The sequence below is a fragment of the Lissotriton vulgaris genome, chromosome 4_1 (assembly GCF_964263255.1).
Source record: "Lissotriton vulgaris chromosome 4_1, aLisVul1.2, whole genome shotgun sequence".
NCBI classification, from domain to species: domain Eukaryota; kingdom Metazoa; phylum Chordata; class Amphibia; order Caudata; family Salamandridae; genus Lissotriton; species Lissotriton vulgaris.
Window position 1 is genome coordinate 407,888,384 of NC_141691.1, and position 11,220 is coordinate 407,899,603.

General features: G+C 43.7%; 1 protein-coding gene across 1 annotated transcript in view; it reads left to right on the forward strand.

Moving 5' to 3' along the window:
* The window catches only part of ZDHHC9 (zDHHC palmitoyltransferase 9), a 245,746-nt gene extending 235,254 nt beyond the window's left edge, over positions 1-10,492 (forward strand). The window contains exon 10 of the mRNA XM_086918808.1: positions 8,220-10,492. Coding sequence (XP_086774934.1) covers positions 8,220-8,354 — 135 coding nt within the window. The 3' untranslated portion in view covers positions 8,355-10,492. The remainder of the gene's footprint in view (positions 1-8,219) is intronic.
* The last annotated feature ends 728 nt before the right edge of the window (positions 10,493-11,220 follow it).

The window sequence follows — 11,220 nt, forward strand, 5'->3', positions numbered from 1 at the left end:
ATCTAGCTCTTCTGGCATTCCTTCCAAGGATCAAAAAAGTCTCTAGTGCTTGGACGGACAATACCACGACACAAGTAGGGAGGAGTTCATTCTCTGACCCTCTCTCACGAGTCACAAAAAATCTGGAACTGGTTGCTTCATCACAAAATTTCTCTTCGGGCAGAGTACGTTCCAGTAACGGACAATGTTCTCGTAGACTCACTAAGCAGACAACAAACGAATGGGAGTTGAATCAACAGACTCTCAACCGCATCTTCTCCCAATGGGGCACCCCTCACCTGGACCTATTCCCTACCATGCCAACACTTCGCAAGCTGGCGTCCCCAAAAGGGATCTCTAGGGAATGCCTTTTCGATCGCATGGTTCAACGTCTTTGCGTGCGCTTTTCCTCCATTTCCCCTGGGTCCTGATGAAGTTGAAAGAGGAACCTTGCACTCTCATCTTGATAGCTCCAGCATGGCCACGCTAGCACTGGTTCACGGAGCTTCATCTTCTCTCCCTAGAACCGCCGATCCCATTGAAACAGTTTCCCTCTCTTCTCACAATGAGCCAGGAACAAGTCCAACATCCAGAACCACCATCACTCAAATTATTGGCTTGGCTCCTGCGTTCAGAGAATTCCATGGCCTAGATATTCCTCTGAAATGCAGGGCAGTTCTGCCTCGGGCTCGGGCCAGTACCAAAAAAGCATATTCCTTAAAATGGTAGAGGTTCTGCATCTGGTGCAAGTCGAAATAGATACACCCTCTTTCATCTTCTCTGGAACAAATATTGCCTTACCTTCACCATCTTGCGAATTCAGTCCTTGCACACGCTTCCATTAAAGTTCACCTGGCAGCAATATCCCATTTCAGACAATCCTCTGCAGGCCCTTCTCTTTGGTCTAGTAGGTTGATTAAACAGTTTCTTAAAGGCCTATTCAGGATATTTCCTCCGGTAAAGACTTTACCTCCCACTTGGCAACTTAACACAGTTCTTGCCCAGCTTATGAAACACCCTTTTGAGCCAATACACAGTGCTGATCTTAAGTATCTCTCCTGGAAAACGGCGCTCCTTCTCTCCCTTACCTCTGCAAGGCGAGTAAGTGAACTTCATGCATTTTCTCTGAGTTTGTTCACTACCTGCTGTAAATTACTCTCTCTGCCTCCACTCTGTAAAAGGGCAAATCAGCTTGATCCCATTAGGAAGCTAATTCATGTGGCCTTAAGGGGTTATCAGCTATGCTTCTTGTGCATTCGGTTTTATGAGCTCATTTTCTTGTTCTTTGTTTACTGTGAATAATGCTGCTCCAATCATGTTACCGAGTAGGATTGTAAGGCCATGGCTATTTTATTTATTTATTTATTTATTTTCAGAGTTTTATATAGCGCGAACAAGATCTTTGCAGATATCAGAGCGCTTTACATAGACGGGTACATGAGGGAACAAAGTCAAATAGGTAGGTCGATAGTTCACACAGTACAGAAGGGAACATGAGGGAACAAAGTCAAATAAGTAAATCAGTAGATCATACAATACAGATCATAAAATTGGGTGGCTGCAAAGCAATCAAGTGGGTGTTAAGACAGCTCGTACAAATAGGTAAGGGGTCAAGCAAGTAATACAGATCATCGCAGGGTGTTGATAGGGTTCGAGATAGTAGTACAGGTGAATTTAGCCATGAGGATAGCTTTTACTTCTTTTTTGAAGATTGCAGTGGAAGAGATAAGCCTGGTTTCGGGAGGGAGTGAGTTCCAAATCCTAGGCGCCATTCCTGAGAAAGAGCGCTTGTATGTTTTCTCCTTCCGGAATCTTCGAGGTTTCAGCAGAAGATTGTTTGCGCCTCTCGTGTTTCTGATTCCCCCAGAGATTGTCAATTTCTGAGCAAGGTAGCCGGGTGAGTTTAGGTGTACCGCCTTGTGTGTCATGCAGGCTATTTTCAGATGTATTCTGGCTTCAAACGGCAACCAATTCAGGGATTTCAAGTCAGGGGTGATGTGGGAGTGTTTTTTTGACCCCGTGATGAGCCTCGCTGCAGCATTTAGAGATGCTTTTAGTGGTGCGGTTGTAGTTAGTGGGAGTCCGCAGAGTTTAGATTTTAAATGTCCCCTTAAGATATATGGTCATAAAACAGTTAAAACAAACAGGTAACAGCAGTGAATTGTGTAACTGTATAGATTATGCCCATAATTTACAAATTATGGGCATAATCTATAGTTACACATTTCACTAGCAGTTGGATGCTGGCTCTTGCTGGCAATTTCAATGTTCTGGGTCTGCAACAACTAGTCCTTGATCCAACTCTTGTAGCTGGATGCACTCTTAACCCCATGTCTCTCTGCGGCCTGGTGGTTTGTGGTGTCCCTTTTGCGTTGTGAACCTTGTGTATTGAGTTGGTTGCCATTTAGTTTGTTGTTCCCTCAGCTCTTGTGTCAGTGTACATGCAGTTGCACATGTGTTTTTGGGGACTGAAATAAATATGGAAAATACTAGCTGTAGCGTCGTCTTTTGCTTGTGGCAAAAATAAATGCGGATAAATACAGAAAAAATGCCCCAAAAATAAATATGGATAAATACAGACTGAAATGGCAAAACAATAAATACCATAAAACCGGGAGCCCTAGTTATGATCTTGTGAATTTGTGATACTGTACCATCAGAAATGTGCTTATCATTGCTTACTACTCTGATTCAGGCTTGTGAATCTATGAAAGATACCCTAATACTGGATATGGAATGCTTTACTTACCTGTAACTTCAGTTATCCAATTTTCATATCTTTCATAGATTCACATGTAATCCTCCCACCTCCCCTGGAAAGGCTCTGTTAGTCCTCTCAGTAATGCAACTACATAGCGCTGTGCTTACGAAAATCTGAGGGACTAGAGCTCCTTCCAGGAAGATTCCAGAGGGTGGTGATAGCTGATTGGCTCTTCTCCGAAGTTTGGTCCTTTTTACAAATGGATGTGAGGCCCTTGGCCTATTACTCTATATGTATAATGAGACATTATTTTATTTATGTACCTGGGACTCCCATCCCGATGACGGTGAATGATTCAGGCATGTGAGTCTATGAAAGATGCCAATACTGAAAAAACTGCAGTTACAGGTAAGTAACGCATTCCTTCATGTAAAATCATGGATTTGGAACCTGCCCTCCCCAATGTGTCGATTTTACGATTACTTCCAAACTTTGTTAACAGTGTGCTAGGTAACAATGTCCTCTTTGAAAACAGGGTTCAAGCTATGCAACTTCTGCAGTAAGCAGATGTTGATCATAGACCTGCAAAAGGTGTGTTTTTGATGCTTGGGCTACCGCTCGTAAATCATGTGAGAAGTGTGCCCTCATGCACCGAGCGGTACAAAAAGGGGGTGGTGATGGACGGAGCATCTGAACCAATCAAACACTCACACCCAGTCAACTGATCTGGGTTTAATCTATCACCGTTCTTTAGCCCACTCTGCCACCCCAGTTCAGACATGGCCATATGCAAATCAGTCTGACCCTGTGCCTCATGGGAACAGTCCAGCCCGAACTGCGAAGCCTTCCCTTGACCGGAAACAAGCTTCCGAGGACCGGTTTCTGGCATTTCAGCAGTCTTCAGCCCGGCTTGCTTGAATCCAGTGGCAAAGTGAGCAAGGGACTCACGTCTGAGCATACCCTGCCAACTTATGGCGAACAAAGCGGTACAAAAGGGGGTGGTGATGGACGGAGCATCTGAACCAATCAAACACTCACACCCAGTCAATAGATCTGGGTTTAATCCATCACCGTGCTTTAGGCCACTCTGCCACCATCCATCATCCCCTTTTGTATCGCTCATGCACCGAGGGCAATTTGAGACTGGGAGACAAAGTTGTATGATGCTTAACACAAGAAGTCTTGCCCTTTGTGTAGATCCTGCTCCAAGTTGCTGTCTTGAACTTGGCCCTGGTTACGGGGTCGTTTTCATTCCACTTTGTGCTCGAAGTTGACCGGTAAGTCGAGGTACAGGCGAAACACAGGCAAAAAAGTGTAAATGGAACTTCACCTAATCCCACCACTCCGACTACAAAGAGAAGGTACAAGAGCACAGAACTGTAAGTCCAACTCCATTGAGGTCACTGGTCATGGAGCAGATTCCTCAGGTGATCCTGGTGCTCTGCTAGTAACCGAGCTGTTGTCGACCCCCGCAGCCCATCGAGGTCTTCAAAGAGACCATGTTGCAAATCTTCAATGGGCTTGTAGTTCCCTCTGGCATACCTTTGGGCCCACAGAACCACAGGGGCCTCTAGTTGTTTTACTGCCAGCAGGTCCCTTCCAGTCACAGTCTGTCCTCTTGGAAGCGATTACTGGGCATGTATTGGCTCTGGTACAGACTCTACTACCGCCCCAATCTGCTCTGGGCCTGGGCAGTTGGATGGTATCCTTGGACTTGCAGGACTCATATTTTTGTATACACATCCTGGTGTCCCAGAGGGGTAACCTTCATTACAAGGTGGACCAGGATCATTTTCAGTTTGACATGCTCCCTTTTGTCCTCATAGCGACCCTTGGGTGTTTATGACGGTGGTGGTGGTGGTGGTGGTGGTCGCTTCCCGTCTTCAGAGGTCAGGAGTTGCTGTATTCCTGTTCCTGGACTCAATTCAGTTTCTTGGGGATCAGGGGGGCACAGTTCACAACAGCAGCAGCTTCACCAACATAGAGAGGATCCTGGATGCATTAAAGAAGTTGGTGACCTTTTGGAACATGCTGCCCCTGTCTCTGGTAGGCAGACTGACCATCACCAAGATGGTGCTACTGCCAAGGTGCCTGTATGTCCTGAAGACATCCTGCCCTCATCCGACGAGGGTATTCAGACAGTTAAACTCTATACTCTTGCTGCTTTGGACAGGCGTAGTAGGGTGTCTTTGCCAACGTTGACCAGACAGTATGCAAATGGGGTACTGGAGGTCCCACGCTGCAACCTGTGCTACTCTGCACACCTACAACATGCAGGCTGATGTAGGAGACCATTGGGAAAAGCATTTACTACAAGCTCTGGTGGATGTACAATGTCTGCTGGAATAAATAATGTAGGGGGTAGGGATCTCGAAGGACCTCCCATACATAGTCCGTCAAACAGCCTAAATCTGGTAATGTTTCGCCTAGACAGTACTGAAATGGGCCCCATTCCACAGAGAACTCACGGTCTGGACATTGCAGCTGATCAGACAAATGATGGACAATATGTCCTTCCAAGCCTGGCGGGAGGGAGGGTATGCACACCTCGGAGGCTTATACCCCAGCAAGACCTTCTTGACCTTTGAGGAGGTATGTCAAAAATGTGCACTCTGTCCTGGGCACCTCTTACATCACGCTGGACTGGCCGAAAAATCCAAGGTGACGTGACTTGGTTCACTATCCTGCTGCACCCCAACTCTGGGGATTCTACTGTGCGTGCAGACATCTGATAACTGTTGTACAGGACCATGCAGTCTGACACGGCGGCCCTGCCACAGGCACGTAGAGCTTGACACTGACCTGGACACTCCACTGGACGAAGGGGACTGAACGCGTGTTGGTGATATTATCTGATCAGTTTCTGGTATTGCCCGCTTCAAACTGGTACTGTATAACTTCCTCCAAAGGTCCTATCTCAACCCTAAAGACCTTCCAACGCATATTTACAGCCCAATCCGGCCGTTGCCCATGATGCTGTTCTGCATCTGGCATGGGAAAGCTGGGCGGTACAGAACTTCTGGTCCCAGGCAGTCAGTGACATATACACGACCACACACCTGAACATTGAACACACTTCTCAGAACTTCCTGCTCAACATCAAGAGACCAAGGGTCTGGATAATGGCATACAAATTCATACAGTTGCCATTGATGTTGGCCAGATGCAGGATCACCATCAATTGGCTGGGCAGAAAGGCATCCGGGATAGAACACTGGCATTAAGACATACATGAGTGGTCGCTGGTAGAGTCAAACCGTATGAAAATCTGTCAGCAGAACGAAAAGGTAGCTGAGGATCTTTAACATTGAAGCAAACGTTGTGAAACCCTCCTAGACCCAGTCACTGATGCAGAATCAATATACAGTGAGAGCTCCAATGACCCTGAGGAAGGTAGCACAAATTTGGAGAAGGGAGGGACTCCTGGCCAACGGAGAGGACAATAGAAATCTGTCAACACTTGGTGATGTTGTGCCCAGGAGGGCTTCTGTGGAATCTTGAGTGTGATAACTGGTTGGAGACACTCCTTCTCGTTTTGAACTCAATGGACTATGTACTCTGCGTTCCAATGACTCCTGTGTTTTGTTTTAAAAGACTGAAAAATAAAGTATACATTTTTTTTTAATTAAGCTGTTGGTTGTCATTTTTGTTTTGACGTTAGCCCAGCAACGTCTTGCAGTGGGCACTGTAAACGTTTTTGTTGGCTCCTTCGGCCTTTCTTCGTTTGCTGGACCAACTGACCTTGTTCAAATTATTTTGATTGGCTGATTTATAAAAAATGGTGACAAACTTTTTCTCCCATCAGTTTGGAATTCCACTGTGGGACCTTTACTTGGTATGGATATGCCTCCTGGCTTTGACTGTCTTCCTTATTGCGATCACATTATTCCTTATTGGGCATCCCCAAATGCGATGCAGTGTGCACAACGAAATTCGTTTTATTTATTTAAATGTTTACCTACCTGTAAAGCTCCGTAATCCATAGATTACTACCCCCCACTCTGCCCCTCCCCACGTCACCCCCTGCAGGTACTCCCATTACCGACCACGGCTGACAAGTTACCTTTGATAATTCTCTTTCTGATGATTACTCTCTAATCGGATTCCTCACTGCCATCACCCCTTCCCCTTCTGTGGCTTAGCCTCTATTGAACATCTAAAAACAGGAGAAGTTAGTACTCCGCAACTGTAACCAACCATTCTTTATGCACTGCCTTTGAGTGGATGGAAAAGCAAGAGACAAGAAACAGACAGCCCGCACTGGTGGTGGCTTTCACATGTGGCTCCACTTTGTCAGTTCCAAGCCGGAATGGAACCAGTGCAGAGCCGTGTGGTGCCACCTAGCAGTGTGCAGGAGCAATACTATTAAAAAAGATCTTTAAATTTAGTCTGGCACCTGGGGGATGTTTTATTGTGAGGAATCTGTGGTTAGATAGTGTCCGCTGTAACTTGTTCACCCCAGCATTACTCTATCCCTCCTCCCAGACGATATTGCTTTAAGAGTTATTGATTTGATGAGTAATCTGCAGAAAAATTTAGCTATTAGAAGAAAGTTACTTTTGGTGATGGTATTTCTGGTGGTTAACAGCCTTCTGGCAGATTCCTCACCGCTCTCCCTCTTCCCACAGTTAGTGCTGTGATGAATAAGATCCCATGGTGTACAAATAGGTGCTCAGTGTTTGTTGCTGATGTTGATATCCTTGATTTCTCTCTGCATCCCTCAATGGGGTGAAGAAAAGATTTCCTGAAGTAACACTCGAGCTTAGGATGGTGCTCAGCTGGTTTTCTATGACTTCAGGCACATTCTTGATTTACAATTAGCCCTAGACATTTCCTTCACTCCTCCGGTCCATTTTCAAACATATTTTATCCTTTATAAGATCGATTTGTATTCCTGAATTTCGTGCTCTGTCACTACATATTGATTGTTCTTCTGGGTACACATAATCAAAAGCTATTCTTGTGGTGTGTTGTAGTTTTATTTTGACCCTTAAATTATCAAATGTTGGGCTTCATCATAGTTTATTTCTGAACTTTGGGGTCTCCGTTTTGGTGGTCATTCTTTGATCTGGTCAGAGAGCTCTGCTGGCACCTTTTTCTCCTGCTGGTCATTTTAACTGCTTGCAAATAGTCACATTCTCTTCTTTGTCTCTTGTACCCAAGCAATTTCCCTTAACGGTGCATTGCCAACAGTAAACGTTTTGCACCTCCCCGGTCTCCATTTCAAAAGGGTGTCTTGGTAGTCCCTAAGGTTTTAGTGCCCCTGATTCAGTGCTCCTTTGCTTGCATAAGCCTCTACAACTTTTTTTAATGTAAAACGTGTCCTTGTCCTTAACTGTAACTAAGATGAATCTGTTGGTTTGTGTAGTGGCTAGGGCCTTGGATGTTACCGTTCAGTGCCCGGATGCTAGATTTTAATGGATTTCTTTTTGTGCAGCAGGGAGGAGAAATCGTTTCTTTGTGGTTTTTCTAATAACAATGCTTACCATATTTTAATGATAAATTATCCAATTTATGGTTTTCCTTTCTGTTTTGCTAGGTTGCTACAGCACCACTGATCCCCGGCGAGTCTCCTGTGAAACTTGCCACACCCGAGGAAACGCATGATCCTCTAGAGACACCCTTGCAACCACCAGACAACCCAGGAAGGGCCGAAGAGCAGGAAAAAAAATAGCATGCATTGAAAACGGACATTTTCTTTTGTTTTAAATTGAAAACAAAAATCATTTAAGAGAAAGTGGACACAGAGCAGGAAGATGAAGAATTGGCGATTGTCCTCTTACTTCAGTATTTACTTGTATTGCTTATGAACTTTGATGATCCACTTGGATGCAGGATGCCTATAGTTGCATCAAGGCAGACCAGTTGTTCTAGTGGAATGTGCCAGTCATATACGTAAGAAACAATAAATCCAAGAATGATCTATTTCTTATCCCGATTGCTGGCCTGATCAAAAGTAAATTTCCATGCATTTAGAAGGTGGGGAATTGCCCAGTCTTCAGTACATTCCTCTCTCCGGTGTGCCACTGCAAAATGAAGAAGAGTGCAGCTTTGCATTGGTATGGACATAGCTCTGCTTTTCTAGATCAAGACTAGACTGGGACACTCACTGCTGGAAATGAGCAACTCTTATGGAACAATGCCTTTGCCTCCAGCAAGACTTGCGTTGTGGTATGAAGACTGCAATGGAACACTGCATAGATATTCTTTTTCTCGTCATGCCGACCATCCCCTGTGGTGCTGGTGATATAAGAATTTGAACTGCATAGTAAGATTGCCTGCAATCGCTTGCCTGGCACCTACAACAATAAGTAGAGCTCTATAGCAAGGAATATGACGGAGTGAGATGCAGGTTCCCTTGGGAATGACAAAGGGCACATACTGTCTTGCGCTGCGCTGTGCAGGAAAAGCCAATAAACAATGAAAATGGGTCTACTGCAAAGCCTTTTGCATAGAATTTAATTAGACTCATCTCAGTACCATGAACATACCACATACCCTTATTTTTCAGTCATATCGTAGCTTTTAAAAGACTAGTGAGATCCGTGGTGAGTGAATCGAATGTCGCTTGCCATGATACTTTGTGTAATTGTATTAATTTGTAACATCCTTTCATCCATATCTAGGACAATACATCCCCAACCCCTGCCTTCTCCAGCCCCAGTAGGTATCATTGAAACCTGAAAGCTGTGGTCTAGTGAGCCATGGCTACTTCCGGTGAAACAGCTACGCTGTTGAATGCTAGATGACTGTATCACTGTTTGTAGCTTTTACTCCTTTGAAACTATACCCCTATTCGTGTTATGTTTATTACAGATCAGACAACTTTGTAATTGGATGATATTGGTTTAACTGAAGTGCAAAGCAGCTCTGTTTTCTGTGTAGTAAAGAATGATTTCCAAGATACTTAGTTTGAATCATGGCGCAACACAGAACACTCCTCTGAGTAGGATCATGACACAAAGAAAGGCGTGCTTACTGTGTAAAGGGAAGAACTCGCATCCTTGCAAAAAGACTTTTGAGATATTTATGTACCCAAAGCAACAGTTTACCTATAAAAGTCATCTTCTTGGGTTATGTCAAACAGTTTCTCATAGCAGCATATTCACAGTGTTCCCTAGATTGATTGAAGCGGGTTTTAATTCAGGGGTATCTTGATCGGAAAGTGTAATGGAAGTATGCACCCCGCTATTAAGTTTGGGACTTCCTCATCCCTTGTGGCTAGAGTGGGGGGAAAAAGTCAGTCTGCAAGATGTCAGAAGTCCGTAAAGTCTATATACACTTTGTTACAATGTCTACGGTCAAAGTGTATTAAGCAGTGTCTGTTATATAAAATAAGGCATGTGGAAGCTGCATTTGCTTTGTGGTCTTTATGCAGAGTTAAATTCAATGTTTATTTAAATGAAAAATGAGTGTACATTTTCCTAGTTTATTTCTCTCTGCCTGAAGTATTCAAACCTTTCAAGTGTCTGAGAGCTTTTCCTTGGAGATTTTTTTAATGAATGCCAATCACTTATTGCCATAATATTACTTGAAGCCTTCCTTACAGAACTTGTGCACCAGAAATCTGCGATCCTACTTTGTGGCATGTTATTTCTGAATCATAGCTTCTACCCTGTGTCTAGTCATTCAACCTGCTAGTGACCAAATCTCTGTAACTTTCAAACACATGTATTATTTATTTTAAACCTGTGTATAAATCTGCACTTTTTAGGTGAAAATACACCAATGACTAATATTTTTATTATATTATTTTGGATCTTTAACTGGTATTTTTAGTTTCATAATGAAGCAGTCGATCTGTATAAGAAATGTGGTGTCTTGTACTTTTTTTCCATTGAATTTGACTTGTTCTACAGACCGCATACACCTCTAACTCTGAAGCCCTAGAAATGGCTTTGTTAGTTTGCAAAATATTTGGGTGGTGCCGTGATTTGGAGCTGTCCCATTACGCAGACGTTTCCACATTCAGTGTTTAGAGTTGTGTTGGTGCACAGCAGTAAGAATGGCGGACACGTCAAGTGCTATGTTTGCTCATCTGCTCATGGTGTGGAATGTTGAACAGGCAGTTCTACGCAGAGATTGCTAATTTTGTTTATGAACGCTCCCTCCTCTCCCTTTTCGCTCAAATGACAGATATTTTGCCACTAGTTTCTGATTTTTATGCACTTTTATGTCCTAACTCTCCCTTTTCTATTTATTTTATTGGGTATTAAAGTTTTAGTCTAGCCCTGTGGTCTTCACATTTTTAATGCCCTATACTCCAGTGGAAAATAAATCTGGCCCCTTCAGAATTCTTCACAATTATTATATTCAATTGTTTAAATATGTCTAGACTTATTTAAATGTTGCAGTTACGTTCTGTCACTGTTTTAAAAATGCAATCAAATGCATGTTTACCAAAAAACTATTCTGGTCAGGCAGGCTTTCTAATGCGTACAATTATCCACACTGTGATTATTAGAAGTAGGGGTGAGAGTTTGGAAGAATTTTTGGAGTTCCTTCTCTTTTGACACACACTCCCAGCAGAAGTATAAATT